Source organism: Balaenoptera physalus (genome assembly GCF_965194825.1).
Source record: "Balaenoptera physalus genome assembly, chromosome: 2".
Lineage (NCBI taxonomy): Eukaryota > Metazoa > Chordata > Mammalia > Artiodactyla > Balaenopteridae > Balaenoptera > Balaenoptera physalus.
In genome coordinates, this window is record NC_138883.1 from 120,678,845 (window position 1) to 120,701,075 (window position 22,231).

At 39.9% G+C, this 22,231-nt stretch overlaps 1 protein-coding gene across 10 annotated transcripts in view; it reads left to right on the forward strand.

Annotated features, from left to right (window-relative positions):
• SCAPER (S-phase cyclin A associated protein in the ER) overlaps positions 1–22,231 on the forward strand; it is a 467,951-nt gene that overhangs the window by 393,095 nt on the left and 52,625 nt on the right. For all 10 annotated transcript variants that reach the window (XM_082452595.1, XM_082452600.1, XM_082452599.1 and 7 more), the window contains one exon: positions 10,533–10,688. In XM_082452595.1, coding sequence (XP_082308721.1) covers positions 10,533–10,688 — 156 coding nt within the window. The remainder of the gene's footprint in view (positions 1–10,532; positions 10,689–22,231) is intronic.

Consider the following 22,231-nt stretch of genomic DNA (forward strand, 5'->3'; position numbering starts at 1 on the left):
TATTTATCACCTCAAAATATGATCACTTGTACTCACTTTGTGCCAGACACTTCACAAGGTCCTGGGATAAAAAAACTAAAAAAAAAACCTTTAACAGAATACCCAAATAATATCTTTCGGCTATCAAACATCAGAATTTTTTTTTTCTATAAGATGCAAATATTGTCAGTGTCAAGTGTTTAGCATAGTTCTAGGAAAGCAGTATTGTGTGTAGGGTAGAAGCAGATTGCAATTTGAAAAAACACTGGTTTGAAATTTGCTCAGGAAATGCACCAGTCCTGAAGCTCTGCAATTCTGTTTTTTCCCAGCTTTACTGAGATATGGGTGACATATAACATTGTGTAAGTTTAAGTTGTACAACGTGGTGATTTGATACACATATATATTGCAAAATGATTGCCACAGTAATGTTCATTAACACCTCCCATCAGCTTACATAATTACCGTGTGTGTGTGTGTGTGTGTGTGTGTGTGTGTGTGTTGAAACGTTTAAGAGCTACTCTCTTAGCAACTTTCAAGTATGTAATACAGTATTGTTATTTTTAGTCACCATGTTGTACGTTACATCCCCAGAACTTATTCATCTTATAAATGGAAGTTTGTACCCTTTGACCAACATCTCCCCATTTCCCCGACCCCCCACCCCAGCCTCTGGCAACCACCATTCTACTCTCTGTTTCTGTGAGTTCAGCTCTTTTAGTTTCCACATGTAAGTGAGAACATACAGGATTTATCCTTTACTGTCTGACTTATTTCACTTAGCATAATGCCTTATATGGCCACCCATATTGTCACAAATTGCAGGATTTCCTTATTTTTTATGGCTGAATAATATTTCATTGTGTGTGTATATGTGTGTGTGTGTGTGTGTATGTGTATTTACCGCTTTTCTTTATCCATTCATCTGTTGATGGACACTTTGTTTCCATGTCTTGGCTATTCTGGATAATGCTGCAGTGAACATGGGAATGCAAGTATCTCTTCAAGATAGTGATTCACTTCCTTCAGATATATACCCAGAAGTGGAATTGATAGATCATATGGTGGTTCTGTTTTTAATCTTTTGAAAAACCTCCATACTGTTTTTCATAGTGGCTTTACAAATATACTTTCCCACCAACAGTGTACAAAGGTTCACTTTTCTCTCCACATCCTTGCCAATATTATCTGTTGGTTTTGGGAGTGTTTTTGTTTTGTGTTTTTGTTTTTGATAATAGCCATTCTAACGGGTGTGAGGTGGTATCTCATTGTGGTTTTGATTTGCATATCCCTGATGATTAGTGATGTTGAACATCTTTTCCTATACCTATTGGTCATTTGTATGTGTTCATTGGAAAACTGTCTATTCAGGTCCTTTGCCCATTTTTTAATTGGATTATTTGTGTTTTTACCATTGAATTGTAGGAGTTCCTTATTTTTTCGAATATTAACCCCTTATCCAGTATATGGTTTGCAAATATTTTCTCCCGTTCTGCAGGTTGCCTTTTCATTTTTTTGATTGTTTCTTTTGCTGTGCAGAAGTTTTTAAGTTTGAAGTAGTCCCACTTGTTTATTTTGCTTCAGTTGCTTGTGCTTTTGGTGTCATATCCAACAAAATATTGCCAAGACCAATGTCAAGTTTTTTCCTCTATGCTTTCTTGTAGGAGTTTCATGGTTTCCGGTCTTACATTTAAATCTTTCATCCATTTTGAGTTCTTTTTTTGGGAATGGTGTAAGATAGGGGTCCAGTTTCATTCTTCTGCATGTAGTTATCTGATTTTCCCAGCACCATTTATTGAAGAGAGTATCCTTTCCCCAGTGAGATTCTTGGCTCCTTTGTCAAATATTCATAGACCAGATATGCATGGGTTTATTTCTGGGCTCTCAATTCTGTTCCATTGGTCTACATGTCTCTTTCTATGCCAGTACCATACTATTTGGATTGCTATAGCTTTGTAATATAGATTGAAATCAGGAAATGTGATACCTCCAGCTTTGTTGTTCTTTCACAGGATTCCTTTGGCTATTCATGGTCTTTTGCTGAAGCACAATTCTTTTCATCATGTTCAATTAGAAATTTATATCTGTCTCTCAAAACAGGGAAATCAAACTTTGCAACCAAGAGGCAAATAGGTGAGTCCAAGTCACTGATACCAGCCTTTTGGAATCAAAAATTAGTAAACATAAGGCATCTATTCAAGGAGAAGTTATAAAACTGTACTTTAGCCAAGCACTTTCCTAGCTGCTAGGATGTACTACAGGCACCTCAGGCTCCACAAGTTCAAAACTGAACACCTTATCTTTCTACCCAAAGGAGATACTTTTCCTGTGTCTTCTGTCCTTATCTGTAGCACCAGTATCCCATTCAGTTACTTAACCCAGCATTCTGAGCATTGTCAAAGACTCTTCACAATCCTTTACTAAACCAATATCCAATTAAGTCTTTAGTACCTATTGATTCTACCTTGTAAATATCTCAGATTTATTACCTTTGCTCCATTGCTACTTCTTTAAGAGTGCAGTCTCTCTTGCAATAGCAGATAGCTTGCCTCTGCCTCTCTCCCCATTCCCCCTTTTTTTTTTAATAGACTTTTACTTTTTTTTTTAAGTATTTGTTTTTTTATTTACTTATGGCTGTGTTGGGTCTTCGTTTCTGTGCGAGGGCTTTCTCTAGTTGTGGCAAGCGGGGACCACTCTTCATCGCGGTGCGCGGGCATCTCACTATCGCGGCCTCTTCTTGCGGAGCACAGGCTCCAGACGCGCAGGCTCAGTAATTGTGGCTCACGGGCGCAGCTGCTCCGCGGCACGTGGGATCTTCCCAGACCAGGGCTCGAACCCGTGTCCCCTGCATTGGCAGGCAGACTCTCAACCACTGCGCCACCAGGGAAGCCCTCCCCTTTTTAAAATAACTTGTTTCCTAATTATAAAATTAATATGTGCTCAGTGAGAAAAACGATTTGAAAAACACAGAAGAGCACAATGGATTTTGTTGAATACACAAAAATTATCTTTAATCCCACCACCCAAAGATAATCATTGGTTTTGTTTTGGTTTTGGTACATATATATGTGGTTATTTTATGAAAAAAATTGTAATATATACACATTGTTTGGTCATACTTTTTTTTAAGTGCTTTTTTCCAAATCAACAGAAACTTGCAAATGAATTTTTACTGGCTTTCCAAGTATTTAATTATGTAGCCATGATTTGCTTCTGGTAACCTATTATTACTTACATAGGTTTATTCTAGTATTTTACTCTTACAGATTATACTGTAAAGAACATCTTTCCCTACAGTTGATTACTGTCTTCTATTAAACATTGAGAAGTATAATTTGGGGGTCAAAGAATATGCATTAAGAATTTTGATCCATATTGCCAAATTGTCCTACATAAATATTACATATGAGTACGTCCTTGTACCCTCAGCCTAGACACTGTCGGATATCATCATTCTTTTGAGTCTTAGCCAAACTGAGAGGCGAAAATATTTCATTTTTTATATTAGTAGTGATATTGAACATTTTTTAATGTTCACTGGCCATTTTAATTATTTTGTGAGTAGCCTGTTCATGTACTTTGCCCAGTTTTCTATTGGAGGTATTGACTTTTTTAATTGTAAAAGCTCTTCATGTATTAAAATCATTAGACACATGCATAGAGGGGCAACCATATGAAAGATAACAAGAGGGCAGCCATCTGGAAGCCAAACAGAGAGGCCTCAGAAGAATCCAACCCTGCTGGCACCTTGATCTTGGATTTTTTTGGCTTCCAGAACTTTGCTGAGATATGGATGGAATGTGCTAAAGAACAGCCAACCATCTTGTACTATGAAGTGGACTCCAGTGCTGTAGATGATGCTCCTATTTGTCAGGATCAGTGTTGATTCCCTGTGATAATTCTGTGTCTACAAGGTCTTAGTTCATTACTTTTGATCAGATTGTGTCATCAAACAGATGGCCTCACAAGAAAGCCAGATAGTAACTATCCATAGACAAGAAACCATTGTGAAAACTCAGAATGCAGGAGGTAGATGAGACTGAAGCATCTCCCCCCGGACCTCAGAGATCAAGAAGTACCACATTAGAAGGGTAAGAGGGGCAGCTGCACTCTGACCACAACAGCCCTCCCACAGGCCAGCACAACACTGCATGAGCCCCCATCCCCCCACAAGCCTGTGGTTTCTCCAGGGGGAAGAAGGAGCCCAAATGGACATCCAGCTCTCCCAGCATTGTGGGACACTTCCACTTGGGTCTCACCTCACCGGGATCGCTGGGGGGATCTGCAGAGCTTGACCACTGGTGATCAAGTAAAAAGGTGTGAAGGGGCTGACAGCAGTCAGCACTCAGATCTTGGTGGACTGTATTGCTGCTTGCAGTGGTGGTGCCCAAGCGGAGATCCCAGGCAGCAGCTCTGCCCATCTGTGGAACTGAGCCTGTAGCCCCATCTGGCCACGGAGCTCAGTTGGCAGTTCTGCTGATTAGGTTCCCCGGTCCCCAGACTGTACTGGCTGTAGAGCTTGTTTTACCACACAACCTGGGCAGGAAAGCAAATTATCATCCTTGCCCTCTTGCTCAGCATCGCCTTCATTCTGACCATCCAGGAAGGCCAGCTGGGGAACCCAGGCAGCTGCAAAACCCAAACTACAGCCCTTCTTAGGCAGGGAACCAAGCCAGCAGAACTACCCAACTGTTGAGCTTAGCCACTGACCCCACATAACCAGGAAGACTGAACAGTAACCCTGGGCAGTCTTAGAGCCCAGCTATTGTCCCACTCAACTACAGAGCATAGCCTGCATCTCCACCCCACAGTGGAGCCCAGACAAAGACTCTTCCCAACCACAGAGACAGTTTCTTTACCCACCCAACTATGGGATATAAATGGAGGCCCTCCCAACCAGAGAAGCCAGCCAGCGACCTTGCTCAACATCAGAGCACAGCGAGCAGCCAACCTGATCAAGAAGCCCAGCCTGTGGCACAGCCTTTCAGAATATTGAAGGAAAAAACTGTCAACCAAGAATGCTGTACCCAACAATGCTGTCCTTCAGGAATGAAGGAAAAATAAAGACTTTGCCAAACAAACGAAAGCTGAAGAAGTTCATCACCACTAGACCTGCCTTATAAGAAATACTAAAGGACATTCTTCAAGTTTAAAGAAAAGGATGATAGGGACTTCCCTGGTGGTCCAGTGGTTAAGACTCTGTACTCCCAATGCAGGGGGCCCGGATTCAATGCCTGGTCAGGGAACTAGATCCTGCATGCCGCAACTAAAGATCCCACGTGCCGCAGCGAAGATCCCGCACGTGGCAATGAAGATCCCACGTGCCGCAACTCAGACCTGGCACAGCCAAATAAATAAATAATTTTTTTTTTTTAAAAGAAAAGGATGATAAGTAATAACATAAAAACATATGGATGGGCTTCCCTGGTGGCGCAGTGGTTAAGAAGAATCCGCCTGCCAGTGCAGGGAACACGGGTTCGAGGCCTGGTCCAGGAAGATCCCACGTGCCGTGGAGCAACTAAGCCCATGCACCACAACTACTGAGCCTGCGCTCTAGAGCCTGCGAGCCACAACTACTGAGCCCACATGCTACAACTACTGAAGCCCGCATGCCTAGAGCCCGTGCTCCACAACAAGAGAAGCCACTGCGATGAGAAGCCTGCGCACTGCAACGAAGAGTAGCCCCTGCTCACCGCAACTAGAGGAAGCCCACATGCAGCAACGAAGACCCAATGCAGCCAAAAATAAAATAAATAAATTTTTAAAAAGACGAAAAAAAAACATATGGATGTGTAATACTCACTGGTAATGGTAAACATATAGTCAAAATTCAATCCTCTGGTATTGTAATGGTGGTGCATAATTCACTTACAAGTCTAGTTTGAAAGTTAAAAATCAAACATAATATAAACATAACCACAGTAATTTGTTATTGAATGAACACTATAAAAATATGTAAATTATAACATGAATAACCTAAAATATGAGGAGGGAGAAATAAAAGTACAGTTGACTCTTGAACAACACAGGTTTAAAATGTGCAGGTCCACTTACATGCAGGTTTTTTTCAATAAATACTACAGTGCTACACAATCTGTGGTTGATTGAATCTGTAGATGCAGAACCGAGGGTATGGAGGGCCAATGATGGGACTTGAGCATCTGAGGATTTTGGTATCTATAGCATCTGCGGATTTTGGTATCTATAGCGGGTCCTGGAATCAATTCCCCACAAATACTGAGGGACAACTGTATAAAGTTTCTGTATGCTATCAAACTTGTTATCAACTAAAAATAGGATGTAATATATATGTTTTATTTAAGCTTCTACAAACCTGTAGTAGATACATATAGTGTAAAGAAGTCAAAGCATACTGCCGCAAGAAGTCATCAAATCACAAAAGAGGACAGCAAGAGAGGAACCAAGGATCAAAGGATCTAAAAAACAGAAAATAATTCATGAAATGACAATAGTAAGTCCTTACCAATCAGTAATTATCAATACGTTAAGTGTAAATGGATTAAATTCTCCAATCAAAAGACATAGAGTGGCTGAAGGGATAAAAAAACAATATCCAACAATATGATGCCTATAAAAGACTCATTTTAGCTTTAAAGACACACACAGACTGAGAGCGAAGGGGTGGAAATAGATATTTCAAGGAAATGGTAAGCAAAAGAAAGCAGGGCTAGCTATATTTATATCAGACAAAATAGATTTTAAGCTAAAAATGGTTAAAAGAGACAAAGAAGGTCACTATATGATAGAGAGGTCAATCCACCAAGGATATGACAGTGGTGTGGTAAATATTTAAGTACCCAACATCAGAGCACCTAAATATATAAAACTGATACTAACAGAACTAAAAGGAGAACAAAACAACAATACCATAATATGTGGGGACTTTAATACTCCACTCCCAACAATAGATAGATCTTCCAGACCGAGAATCAATAAGGAAACAGCAGATTTAAACAACACTATAGGCCAAAAGGACCTAACAGACATATATAGAACACTCCATCCAACAGCAGCAGAATACATATTGTTCTCAAATACGCATGGAACAATTTCTAGGATGAATCCTATGTTACGGCACAAAACAAGTCTCAACAATTCAAGAACACAGAAATTATATCAAGTATCTTTTCCAATCACAATGTTGTGAAACTGGAAAACAGTAACATTTTACAGTATATACATATGTCAGATCATCACACTGTACACCTTAAACTTACATGATGTATATATCAACTATATCTCAATAAACATGGGGGGAAAATACATTAACCCTTCATCTTACAGGTTTCAAATGCTTTTTCTGTTTGTCATTATTGCCTTTTAAAATATTTAAGTTTTCTATTATTTTATGATGAAGTATATCAACATACACCTAACAAAATTATCAATACCTATGTACCAACTTGACAACATTTTTCAGTAACCAATAACATTTTTCCATATTGTCTTAGATATTTTTTCTTATTGGTAAGAAACCAAATGTTGTAGATACAGCTAACTCCCCATCTCCATCCCTTTCCCCTTACTCTCGCTCAAGATGTAAATCACTATGTTAGAGTGTGTGTATATGGTTCCTATGCATTTTTATAAAATTTTCATATATGTGTGTGTAATATATATGTATATATGTAAATATATACAAATATATAAAAATATATTTGTGTATATAAAATTTATATGTATATATTTATATATAATATCCATAAACAATATATCCTGCTTTCTATTTTTTGTGTGTATTTAAAATTTACATAAATGCTGTCATACTTTGTCAGTTTCTATGTTCACATAACATGGGGTTGAGATCTACTTATGTTGATGCATATAAATCTGATAAATTCATTTTAACTGCTCTACAGATTCTATTAAATGAATAAATTCCCAGTTTGTCCATTTTCTATTTGAGGGCAATAGTTTCTATTTTTTCACTATTTCAAGCAATGATACAATGAATATCCTTGTAGAAACCTTCTTTTGCACCTATATGGGAGTTTCTCAAGTTTATATGCCTACAGTAGGAATTTATGAATGTTATGATAAATGCATGTCCAACTTTACCAAGTAACACCAAATTGTTCTCCAAAGTGATTTTACAGATTTCACTTTCCATCAGTAAAGGCTAGGAATCCATTTCCTCATATCCTTATCAGTGTTTTATATTAACTCACTGATTTTTGTCAGTCTCATATTTGTGAAATGGTATTTTGTGTTGTCTTCATTTTCATTGTATTTATGATTAGTAAGTTTGCATGCCTCTATTTTTAAAATACTGCTATTATTACTACTAGTAACAATAAAACTAATAATAAAATGTATCAACTTCTTTGCATGTACTAGCTTATCAGTCACTTATTACAAGAACCTTATACTAACATTCTATTACATTAAAAAGGAAACAGACTGGGGGCTTCCCTGGTGGCGCAGTGGTTGAGAGTCTGCCTGCCAATGCAGGGGACACGGGTTCGAGCCCTGGTCTGGGAAGATCCCACATGCCGCGGAGCAACTGGGCCCGTGAGCCACAATGACTGAGCCTGCGCGTCTGGAGCCTGTGCTCCGCAACAAGAGACGCCGTGATAGTGAGAGGCCCGCGCACTGCGATCAGGAGTGGCCCCCTCTTGCCACAACTAGAGAATGCCCACGCACAGAAACAAAGACCCAACACAGCCATAAATAAATAAATAAATAGATAAATAAATAAATAAATAGATAAATAAATAAATAAATAGAAAGGAAACAGACTAAGAAGGGCAAGGTAATTTGCCCAAGGTCATCCAGTAACTTGCAGGGCTAGGGTTCAATATGTCAATATGTCATTTTCCCTTCATTATAAGATAATAGGGTTAGTGGTCATCATTTCATACTTCCCAATTTTCAAACTGTAGGATAGTGGTCCCCAACCTTTTGGCACCAGGGACCGGTTTTATGGAAGACAGTTTTTCCACAGACTTGGGAGGGGGCGGTTTTGGGATGATTCAAGCACATTACATTTATTGTGCATTTTATTTTTATTATTATTACATTGTAATATATAATGAAATAATTATACAACTCACCATAATGCAGAATCAGTGGGAGCCCTGAGCTTGTTTTCACTTGCCACTCACTGATAGGGTTTTGATATGAGTCTGCAGGCAATTAATTTATTATAGTCTCTGTGCAGTCAAACCTCTCTGCTAATGATAATCTGTATTTGCAACCACTCCCCAGCACTAGCATCTAGTACTGCTTCAGCTCCAGATCATCAAGCGTTAGATTCTCATAAGGAGTGCGCAACCGAGATCCCTCGCATGCGCAGTTCACAGTAGGGTTCGCACTCCGATGAGAATGTAATGTCGCTGCTGATCTGACAGGAGGTGGAGCTCAGGCGGTAATGCGAGCTATGAGGAGCAGCTGTAAATAAAGATGAAGCTTCGCTGGCTCACCGGCCACTCACCTCCTGCTGTGCGGCCTGGTTCCTAACAGGCCACGGATCGGGACCAGTACCGGTCCGTGGCCTGGGGGTTGGGACCCCCTGCTGTAGGAGATGCTCAGTAACCAGATAAATGCATTTCCTAATGTAAAAGGAGAAAGGGAACATTATTTTATACCTTTTAAATAGTAGACTTAGAAGAGGCTCCAAACATGAATTATTCATCAGATTCTCCCTCCTTTTACAAAAAACTGTATTAGTAAATGAACAGATAGGGATTTTAGTGCACTTACAAGCAGAAGCATCAATTCCTTTGCACATATTGCTGAAAGTTTGTATGTGTTGATTTTCAGAACTGCTATATTCAGAGTCCTGTGCTTTTCATACATGTAAATGCAGTAGCACTGAATTGGTATAAAATCTCTAAGCTAAGGCTGATTTATCCACAAGATCATTTATAGTCTTCAAATATTTTCAATTATTTCTGCTTTGTGGACTAATAAAAGAGCTACTGTTGTTGGTCCAGGTTAATAAACAGCTCTGGAAAACTGTTTAATAGACTGAAAAGATGAAAGTGACTTCATAAATGTTCCTGTCAACTCTCAGGACTGCTACTTTTCATAACAGAGGGCAATTAGATTCTCACTGTTTGTTATACTCTTGATGGTGATAGGGTTTTAAAAAAAGTAGAGAATCCAAAGTGGCATTAGAAGTTTAGGTTGTAACAGGAGTGTCTGGGTAGCATTATCTTATTTTCTGAATTCTGGTGAATTTAGCTTCCTAGTACTTTGAGAAGTACTGCTTTTCAAGAGGATAGAGATCATTATAAATCATTTCAATTATTGTCAGACTCTCTAGACGGGTGAGAATGATCAGATGATCACTTTCCTGAAAAAATAGCATCAGAATAACCAAAAGAGAAAAGAGAACCATTTACAGAAGTAGCTGATTTTTCAGGACTAAATCTAAGGAAATTGTTATTTAAGATGCTGTACCCAAACCTGTGTGTGTTGTGTTTGCTTGTTTGAAGGGTCTAAGCCTGTGTTTGTTAAGATTTATCTTTGAAGGTGAAGATGTTGCCAGACTATGCAGATTGATAACGCACATTTCTCCCCACATCTAGCTACGTGGTGAACATTGGTCTGATCGACAAGCTTTGTGGCTGCTTCCTCTCGGTGCAAGGCCCAGTGGATGAGAATCCCAAAATGGCCACATTTCTGCAGCATGCCGCAGGGCTCTTACACGGAATGTGCACGCTGTGCTTTGCGGTCACCGGAAGGTAAGGCCTCTACTTGATGTCAGTCTGGAGTCAACTTTTGAAACATCTCTTGGATTTTGCTCATTTTGGAGTCATTTCATAGGGATGTACGTGGTCATCTTGGGCTGTTTTCCTCTTTGTGCTACCTCTGTCCTTATTGGCTTCCCATATTGAGACTTGTCTAATATTTCTCATTTTCCCTGGCTACATGCTCCTGTCAGAGCCTATTTTTCTTGTTGGTGTCATAAACTTAACTATAATTTCTACAAGAGACCTTAGAAGTCATCCAGCCCCTCTTCCACTGAGATCCAGAGGAATCAAGTGATTCTCCTTGAGTCAGCAAGTCAGTGACAAAGCCTAGACCAAATCTCGTCAGGCCCTCAGCGCAACACGGCACAGCTTCACAGTGCCCTGACCATCACATGCTTTCAATTATAGCCTCCTAGGTTCTTTATTTGTCCTTCCAAGGTATCTCCAGGAATAAGAGAAAGGAGCCATCCAAAAACAGTAGCCCCCTGACGTCACACATGACCCATGGGCATCATTTTAGCCAGTGTGCCAGGGACTACTACTGGCCTGGTTGGCCCTTTAAACCCCCTCACTCCACCCTGCGGACTGTCCTCAAAAACAATAATTCTCTAAGAGAGACAGAGTAAACCGCCTCGTGTTCTTTTCTCTCCCCTCCTACCAAGTAAAAATCATTTGCAATAGTGACTTAGTGTTTCTGATAGAAATATGACACATCCCTCAGGCATATTGAGGATGTTCAGTAAAACAATTTTCTTATACTTAAATTCTAAACAGCACTGCATACAAATTATATATATATATATATATATATATATATCTATATCTATATCTATCTATATCTATATCTATATATATATATATATATCAGGGATTTGTCAAGAAGAAAACTAATGATTTGAAACTAATAAAGTCTAGCTACTTAAAGAAACCTTATCCAGCCATATTCAATGTACACACGATGCTAATGTCTGTATTCAGAATATTTTAAAAGAGAATTCGTTTTCTGAAATGAACTTCCTCAACATTTGTTAGTCTGTTATGCGTAGGATCCCGACACCCACCTATTCTTCCTTATTCTTGCCTAATCCCTCTACCCCGAGTCACATTTCTAGGAAGATTAAGACTGTCTGAGTGTCAAGGAAGCCAAGCACGGCCTGTAGTCAGTGTTCCACTTAGTCTGTTCCCTCTAGAAATGTAGCCAGAGCCTACCTTCCAGGGATTTGATGAGAACTCAGGAAGTGGCTATTTGTAGGTCTGTGACCTAAGTAAGTTCGGGTGGTCCCACACTGCCCAGAGGCTGGCAGCAGTAACAGGGCTCCATCCAGGGCATTGGCACCTGCCAGCTTGGAGGCTGCCATGCTGCCCAGCTAGCTCCTGTGCAGTAGCCAGGCCACTCCCTGGGAGGTATCCTCTCACCCAGGAGACCCTTCCAACACTCACTCTTTTGTATACACACCATTATAAACCTGCCAGCGTCTCAAGTCTTTGTCACCTATACCCTTTCCTTGAATCCAGATGAATATCACACACATAAACATTTCCATATGTGGTTGTTGTATAGTTTGTGGTCTTCAGCTTTCACTTACACATGGATTCAGTCACTTGAAATCTGTGGAACTTGAAAGAAGTTTAAAGGTCATTAATAGCCACTCATTTTTATAGGGAAAGCAACTGAGCCAAACTAACTTGAATTAGGACCCAAGATTCCTCCCTTGGTGTTCCCTCCTACACACTTGACTTTATATTATTCAAAATATGGGAGCATACATTTTGTTTCTTTGAAAATTTTCTCAATTACATATGTGGAAAACAGGATCCTCTTCTCTTTAACACACACAGTCATGTCCTTGTCTAGTAGACATTAACTGAACATCTGCCTTGGGCCAGACACCAAGCTAAGTAGTAAGGTTACTGCCGTCAGGGAGCCCAGAGTCTGGTGTGGAGTCAGACTTGCAAATTAATAGCTACAACATAATAGCTGCAACAGAAGAGAATGTGCACAGAGAAGGAAGTAAAGCACTTCCAAAGGAGGTCAAGAAGGGCTTCGATAGCCTAAATCTTAAAGGATCCAGGAAGACAAGTGGAGTAAAGAATTCATTTGGGAGAAAGGGCATAATATGGGCACTGCATGATATAGTAGATGTTATTGGTGCCTGTGGCCTATCAGAAGGTCACCTACAAGTGGCTTCCTGTATTTCTCTGCCTGAGGATATTCACTGAACAAGTAGCTGTTTGCTAGAAGTGCCAGGGAGTTAACACCCCCAAGAGTGACTCTCCAACAATAAATTGGTGGGTAATATCCCAGCTCCACTAACCCTCAGTGGGACAATCCTGAGGTATGTTCTGTACAGTTTCTCAAAGGGACCCAGTGGTAACCTGTTCATTAACACATACTTGATTGACTTTTCTCCCTACCCTCTTTTCCTTCTCTACTTCCTCACAAATAAACTACTAACACCCATATCTTTGTTTCAGGGACTGCTTTGGGGGCAACCCAAACCAAGAGTTATGGATATATAAGACATTGTCTCATGTTCAGTTTGATGTAGTTTACAATAGGGTGACTGTGAAAAGTGGCAGGAGATGAGGTATTCAGTGAGCTCCATACATGTTCAAATTTCTGTTATACGATGATCACTCCTGAAAAGTATAGAAATGACTGGAATGGCATGAGCCTAGAGGCAGAAGGAATAGTAAAAAGGCTCTTGAAACATTGAGGGCCTGTGGAGACAGTAGAAATAGAGAGGAGCAGATACATTGAGGATGCAGAATAAATGTAAGGGAAACGGCATAGAGCTGATAGTATGGGATGTAAAAGGAAGTGAGGAGTCTGCAATGACTCCCAAGTTTCTGACTTGAAATTTTTGAGTGGCAGATGGTATAGTCTCCAAATTAGGGGATATACGTGGTTTTCCATGATTCTAGACATGCCTAAGGATTATCCAGGCAGACCAAAGTGTGTGTGTATGTATGTATGAAGTTTATATATAAAACCTTATTCTATACGTATATACACACACTCATAAAATGAAGTATAATTATTTCTATGTACATATACAACTGGATTCTAAATAAATCAATGATTAACCCTTAGTGGTTTTTAAGAATTCTTCATCTATTTTTTCCCCAATATAATTTCCTTCTCCAACCTCAGTTACTCTGCAAATTTCTGTTGGTAGGCCTTGCTACAAAAGCAGGTTCGGGTGGTTTCCTGGCTTAATTTACCTAGGAAATTCTTAGCAGTATCAGTGTAAGCTGCTTCTCCGAGAGACAAGAAGAATGACCCCTGTCTGCTGTTCTTCCTCTCATCCTTCAGTCTTCCAGCATTTCCTGAATACTGCCAAGCTACAGGAATACAGGGAGTTTTTCCTACATCTTCTGATTTGTTTACCTCTAATACTGACAGCCCATTTTGTGCTACAATACTTCCTGTTTCTTCGTGGAAATTATATTTTTAAACTATAAACTACAATGACCTGTTGAAAGCACTTTGTTGCATGTGTTAAATAGTCTCAGCACAAGGTCAAAGCCGTGTGTGGGGAGAAAGGTAGCTTGGTTGTTGTTATACTGGAGGAATTCACGTAATTCCTGTTGGGGCTGCCTAGGGAAGCCAGCCAGAGCCTGAGCGCCGAGGAAGGCTTGTCCTCAAAGCCCTTCTGTGACCAACAGGAGTAAAAGACAAAGGGGGGCCAGAGAGACCTTCAAAAACTGCCTCTCGTGAACTGGCAGACCCTGAGATAATTATGTACACTAATTGATAGCGCGGGGCTTTGAGTAAACACTTTGCAGTCTGCCGGTGGCCGGCCTTTGTGATGGTGATTATAGCAGGTCTGCCTTTGCACTGCCCTCCTGTTGTGCCCTTAATCTTCTAATTTTTACCTAGGTTTTCTGAAAGACAATTTGGGTGTCAGTATTTACACTGTTAATCTCTGCTTCAGCATGGGGGAGAAAAGTACTGACCGATTATTTTTGTACCAGGCTTGGTTTTGAACAGTAAACTTGCATTTCTTTAAGTAAAAATCGAAATTGTGATCTTCTGGTGAAAAGATTGATTTTTATATTAGGATTACGCTACAATTTTAATACGTGAATTGTTCACAAGCTATAATTCTTAATCACTTCAACAAAATTCAACAATCTGTGATAGGACTTTCAGAAATGACTGTTTGGCCTTAACTGTTACCAGTTTTCCATTCTTGGGCCTGCAAGAAATAAGGAAAAAAGGATAGTTTTCAAATCTCAGGGCAGTGACTCAACTGCCATAATTGACTGAGGCTCACTGAGTCCCCCTTAAGGTGCTGGCTCCTTAGCCAAACTAATAGGATCAGAACAGTAATGAGTGATTATAAATTGTAACCAACACAAAACCTTTCACTTAATCAGCAATCATTTCTAGATTCATAACTATGCAAAGTACTATAGCAAGAGGGCCAAGAAGTAGTGGATCCAAAGTGAAAGAGTTTACAGTCCTTATGACTGCAGAGAAGAAAAAGAGGAGCTTGTAAAACTTAGTTAATTCTGATTGGTTGGAAAACACTATTCTGAATGCTAGAATATTTTTACACAAAAAGAAATTTGTTACTATGTGTATTTGTGGTTTTTATTTTCGCATCTGTAAACTACACTAACAAAATGAGTTCTAGCCAAGGTCTCTGGAAACCTGTGTCATAAAAAGATAAGAATGATTTGTAATTTAGCCCATTAATTATGTGGATATAAATGAGTGCTTCTCAAGTGTTTAAGGGTGCTTGAAAACCATTTGTTCAAGCAAAGGTAAACTTTAACTCTGCCTGCCTGAATTATTCATTCATTCATTAGACAAATATTTATACAGTGCTTGCCTGTGCCAGGCCCTGTGCTAGGCTTGGGAGAAAACAAAAATGACTAAGATGTTGATCAAGTCCTCAAGGACCTTGTAAGCTAGTAAAGAAGAGGTATATACAAATATCCATGGTATAAGGCAGAGAGTGATACAGAGGATAGAAGATAACACACAAAAAGCACTTAGCATGCTGCCTGGCACATAGTAAATGCTTAATAAATATTGGATTATCACATCATCATTGATGGACTTCAGAGGAGGGAGAGGTCACTCTTAGTTGTAGGAATTAGCTGTTTTCTAGAGCAACTAAAATTTAATCTAGGCCTTGAAAGATAAAAAGGGTTGGAACATTTAGAGTTGAGAAAAACATAGACAAAGAAAATAGCATACGCAAAGACATCAAAGCAGAAAAAAACATGAAGAATGAACAGAGTACTTAATTTGGCTGGATTTTGAGATGTATGTAGTGGTGATTTTAGTGCCTACCAGACTGTTATGATGTTCAAATGAGGTAACAAATATAAAAATACTGTGTGATATATAAAACAATCTGCTGAATGTGGTGGTGACAGTGGTGTCATTAAAAGCCTTTGATCAGGGCAATGACATGCTAAAAACCATTATCATGGTAGTTATCATGTGAAACTGTATGAGAGAGGCTGTAGAAAGTGGGAAAGACCATTAACAGTCATCTGGCCAAGAGGCAAAAGGAACGGAAAAGAAGAATCTTTTTAAATCCTCTCATAGTCTCTCTTTTTATGTATGGTATCACTGGTCTCTCGGGCATCAGGCTCCAGATGTCATCTCTCTCTCATCCGTCTTCCTTGTACCCCAGACCTAATCTGCTGTCATGTTCCATTGACTGGAAGGAACCTTAAAGTCACCTTAATCCAGTCTTCTGTTCAGATTTGTAGCTCTTCAATAACTTCTTTCAGTTTACATTTGAGTATCTTCATTGACAGGGAACTTATTATTTACCAGGGGAGCCTATTCTGTCATTGATCAGTTTTAATGCTTTAAAAGCCTCTCCTTATACCAAGCTGTAATCCGTCTCCCTAATGCTACCTACTAGTACTAGTCCTATTTTGTCCTTGGCAACATATAGATTATTCTAACCCCACTCTTCTCCCTACAGTTCTCCCGTCTCACCGTACCACATATTCTCCTTTGCTTTCATTCTTGTTCCAGTTACTATGGTTGTGTAACAAATTACCCCAAAACTTAGTGGCATAAAACAACAATCTGTTAATCTCACAGATTCTGTATGTCAGGAATTCTACCAAGATACAGGGAGAATGGCTCATCTTTGTTCCACAGTGTCTAGGCCTCAGTTGGAAGACTTGAAGGCTGGAGGTTGGAATCATCTGTGTGCTTGTTCACACATGACTGTAGTTCATGCTACCTGTTTGTTAGGGACCTTTCCATGTGGTCCCTCTGCACAGGCTAATTTGGGCTGCACAGCATGGTGCAGCTTCAAAGGAGGAGCATCCTGACAAGTGAGAGTGCTAGGTGGAAACCATGTCACCTTTTATGACCTAGCCTCGAGAGTCATGCAGCTTCATCCCCTCCACTGAATTCTGTTCAGCAAGGCAGCCACAGAGTCCCATTCAGCTTCAAAGGGAGGAGAAGTAGACTCCGTCTCTTCATGGGCAGTATAAAGGTTCTGGAAGAGCGTATTGTACCAGAAATATTGCTATGGTTATGTTTGAAAAATAGAGTCTTCCACATTCCAACCTACCCTAGAGATAAATGTGTTCCCAGTATCCTGTTCTCATCTGTATTCTTTCCTCTCTGCAGTCTCATACTTGGTATAATCATTTCTCTTGGCATCTTTAGCCACTGTCCTTGGACAAAAGGCTTGCTGGTGTTGGGAGATGGGGAATGAAGTAAACATAATAGGACTAAGCAAGTGTAACTAAAGGAAATAACATTTGTTGAACACTGTTTATGTGCCCCAGGCTAAGGGCTCCTCATGAGTTATCTCCCAGCAATCCTCACACTGTCCAAGGGAGCATAACAGCCTCTAGACTGATAAGGAAGAGTGATTGTCCGAATCCTTCAGGTCTGGAAAGTGAGAAGAATACAGGAACAGGAACCTCTGGGCTGTCTCTATATTCACAACTGGGCAAATGCTAGTACAGAGATTTCTGAAAGATCTATCCCAGCTGGTAATAAAGTCTTAGTTGACTTGTAGGGACAGAAAGATGATCACTTCATTGCTGCAATTCAAACTGTGTGTCTACTATGTGCTAGGCACTATGCCAGAGAAAGGGAGCTGCCTGGGCCTTAGCCCACAGGGCCAGCATTTAGGGGCAGGCTTCACTGACTTACTACTCCCAGAGGGGAGAGGGTGTGATGAAGGTAGTCTGCCAATACGTATGCAGGCTCACCAGACTTAGGATAGCAGAATATGTCTGGTATACACTTGCAGTTGAACTCCCACTGGCTCTAGGACTTTGGGGGTCAGGATCTCAAGAGGAAAATCCTTTTGTACTGTTGTATTGAAGAGCCCAGGTTTGGGAGTCAGAAAAATGTGAATGCAGTTCCTGCTCTCCTAGCTCTGTGACGAGTGACAGATTCTTTAGCTTCTCAGTGCCTGTTTCCTCACATTATAAACATGAATTTGACAATTCTTCTTCACAGAGTTGGGGCAAATGGTGACTAACATGTCTGTCACCCTAACCTTCTGCCCAAGGTGCTTTTTTATATATATTTATTATACCCCACCCTGTTCCAAAAAGATTTGAGATGGCTTACAGAAGTATATATGTCTTCTTATTTTTAAAAAAATAGATGAAAAAAATTAGAATAAAAGAAAATAGGTAGGGAAAAGTAAATGAAGCCAGAAGCAAGTAAAGTTAAGGCATAAACCATATTCATAAACAAGGCCCTGATAGACATTTCCTCTTGGAATTCCTACTGGCAGTTTCTACCAGGAACTTATATTTAATATGTCAGATTCTAAGCTCATTGGCTTTCATCCAAAGTTGGCTTTTCCTCCTGATTACCTTATTCTGCTCATGATTGTAGTAATATGAACAGATTTTAAGACCTCAAACCTTTATTATCTTTGACTTCTGTCTTTCAGAATCCAATCCAGTCCTATGCAATTAAATCAAAACGATGCTTGCCACAGAAACATGAGATGGCACCTGTTATTTATACCTATGACTTGATATTTGTCTATTTCTAATTCACTAGTTCCTTTGTCCTGAGTATATGTTTTGTGTCTTCAAATGAAAAGGTTTCCCTAAGGAGAAAGACTAAATATCCTAGCAGCTCTCCTTCAGGCACCTAGCACCAGGCTAGAAACAAAATAAGAAGTCGGTAAATAGCTATGACTGGCAGCATTAGCAAATACTGATGTGCACCATCGACCTATGCCAGAGCCCCATTTCCTGGGCTTACTCTTAGCATAGGAAGAAGAGGTGCCTATGTCTCACATTCTTCCTCCCTTAAGGTAAGAAGGAGACGTCCAAGGCCTTCATGCCTTTGGCATACCATTCTGAGACCAGTTCTCTCTCTCTTCCTTCCATTGCTTTAGCAAATCTTTATTAATTACTGTTTACTGAGCACTTGATATGTGCCAGACACTTGTCGAGATATTAGGGATCCAGTGGTGAACAAAATACTCGCTCTGTGGAGCTCACAGTCTAACAGGAGAAAAAGATGATAAACCAGTAAATGAATAAGATAATTTTAGCTAGCGATAATGATATGAGAAAATAAAGCAGGGTAATATAGCAGAGTGATTTGGGTGAGTGGTCAGGGAAGGCCTCTCTGGGAAGATGACACTGAGCTAAGAAGGAGCCAACTCTGTAAAGATCGGAGGGAAGAATATTCTAGTTGAGCAGAATAGGAAGTTGATGACTCCCAAATATCTGAAGTGGGTGTGTACCATAAACATAGAAGGCAGTGTGCTGGAGGCCAAGAGATCAGGACAGAGAGAGTGGAAGTTTGGGTTTTATTCTAAGTGTGATAGGAAGCCACTGGAGGATTTTAAGCAGGAGAGCAGCATGATCTGATTACTTAAAAAGTAGTGGATTTTTACTCTGTATAGAATGGATTATAGGGGCAAGAGTGGAAGTAGGAAAGATTAATTATGAGGGTACCGTATCACGCAGCCCAGATATGACAGTTTTTTCCTCCCAGTTACTCACCCAGAAGAAGTAATTGCTTTCATTTGGCAACACAGCAGAGCCTCTGGCAGAGCTCCTTCAGCCTAACTGCCAAATACTAAAGATAAGAGAAGCCCAAAATATCAGCTGAACTAGCCAAAATCAGCACAGGGCCCTTTTGTGTTTTACAGTGATAATGAGAAAACTGAAGATAGAGAGGTCAGAAATGTCCCATCTGAGAAGCATTCTTGTATAACAGTCCTAGTCTGTAGTTCCAAGATCTAGGACCATATACTGTTGTCAGTCATCCAGAGCTGCCGCATTCTCACCTTTTGGACTCCTCCCTGCCCTTTCTCCATTCACCTTTGGTTGTCCCCAGACTGTCTTTATCTTCCACTTTCTTGGTCCTCCTCCCAGACCTCTGCCAGAGACCACAGTTTCTTCTTAGGGGCCTCACCCTTTACCTTCCATTCTCATTGGTGTCCTCTTGGTCTTCCTCTTTCTCAAGCATGTTCTAGGCTGTTGATCTCCAACAACAAGAATGTGTCTCTGTTTTCATCATCTATCACTTCTCTTCCCAGAAAGGTTTCCTTCTCAAAAGTTCCTCTTTGAATGCAACTGAAACTAATAACCAAGTACTTTGGAAATCCTCTCAAGTAATCAGCCAGCCTCACTCTACCTAATATTCTCACTATTTAATTTCCCCTATATTTTTCCTCTTCTCTAACCAAATGTCCAGACTGTCTTATAGTGCTTACACATGTATCTTTTCCACCTTGAGTTCTCTCTTGCTCTCATATCTCCACTAAGTCATCCTCATTCCCTTCAACAGGGCTCCAAATTAGATCTGCATTAAACAAGCTATTTTCTCCCTCTACTGTATACATAAAATATAGGGTGTGTGTGTGTGTGCGCGTGTGTCTGTCTGTGTAGGAGACTATAATTTTTGAAGTAGATTCACATCTGTTATAACACCCCAGAACTGAACAGAATCTTAGACATCATCCTGTCCAATGCCCAGCTGAGTTTTGAGTGCCCTCTGTGACTTCAGTGAATGTATTCCTCCACTGATTGCAGAATAGTTAAGAATGTAATACCTCACCAACAGCCCATTTAACTTTTGGGTGTTCTGATTGTTAGAAAATTTTCTATAAGTTTATCTAATATCTGCTTTCGGGTAGCATCTCTCCTCTGGGGTCATAAATAATGGTGTAATACCTCTTCAGTTTGAAGATAACCTTTATATCCTCCAGTTCTGAAATAAATTTCCCAGTCCCTTCAAATGTACCTCAGGTGACATTGTTTCCACATAGTTTTACCACACAAATCACTTTCCTTGGGAACTTTCTGATACATCAGTGTCCTGAATGTAGTGCCATACCCAGTGCTAGAACCAGTACTTCCAGAGTAGTTGTTCATTGCAGTGGATCAGGATAAACCTTTCTGATTGTGTACGTTTTACTCCTGTTAGCTCAGTCAAAATTGAATTATATTCATGGGTAATCAAGCAAGTCTGTTTCTTCATTTGAATGGATAGGAAGCTAATTTGCTAAGTCTTTTTCCCCCACTTATCATTGAAAGCTATATTCCAGTCCCCTGTCACTTACCTTCTTCCCATCCTAAACATATGCAGTTAGTTTTTAAATCTAAAATTAGGATTTAATAGTCATTTCTATAAATTTCATCCTTTTTTAGTCCTCATTTATTTTTAATTAAACTTTTTTACTTTTTACTTCCTCCTCCTTGAAACTATCTTCACTTTGCTTCTAGGGCACCACACTTCCCTGCTTTTCCTCCTACCCCACTGGTTTCATTTTTCAGCTTCCTTTGATGATTTATTCTCATCTCCCCAACTTCTACACTTTGGAATATCCCAAGGCTCAATCTCAGACTAATCTATGTTCACTCACTAGATGAGCTGGCTTTAAATACCATCTGTGTGTTGATGACTCCCAAATATCTCAAGCCCAGATCACTCCTCTGAACTCAGACTTGTATATTTATTCATTTATTCAACAAATGTCTATTGAGTGGCTATTCTGTGTCAGATACTGTTCTAAGCCCCGGAGACAGACAAAATTCCCTACCCTTGGGAAGCTCATTTTATCCAACTTCTGATCCAGTGTCTTCACTTAGGTGTCTAATAGGCATCTTGAATTTAACAAGTTTAAAGCTGAACTCCTCATTTTCCTCCCCAGACATGCTCTATCCACTGTCTTGCCCATTTCTGTAAATGGCAGCCACATTCTTTCAATTACTCAGGCAAAAAAAACGACTGAGCCATTTTTTACTCCTCTTTTTCTCACCCCCACATTCATGCTATCAGGAAATCCTATTGGTTTTCCCTTCTGAATATTTTTCAGAATTCAGCCACTTCTTACCACATGCATGACTACCATCCTGGTTCATCCACCATGATCTCTCACTTGGATGATTGAAACAGTCTCTTAATTGGCCTCTCTGCTTCTGTCTTGGCTCTTCTAACAACTTTTCAACCAATTAGCTATAGTGATTATTTTTAAACCGGTCATATTATATCACCCCTCTGCTCAAAACCTTACAATGGCTTTCCGTCTCATTCAGTAAAACCCTTA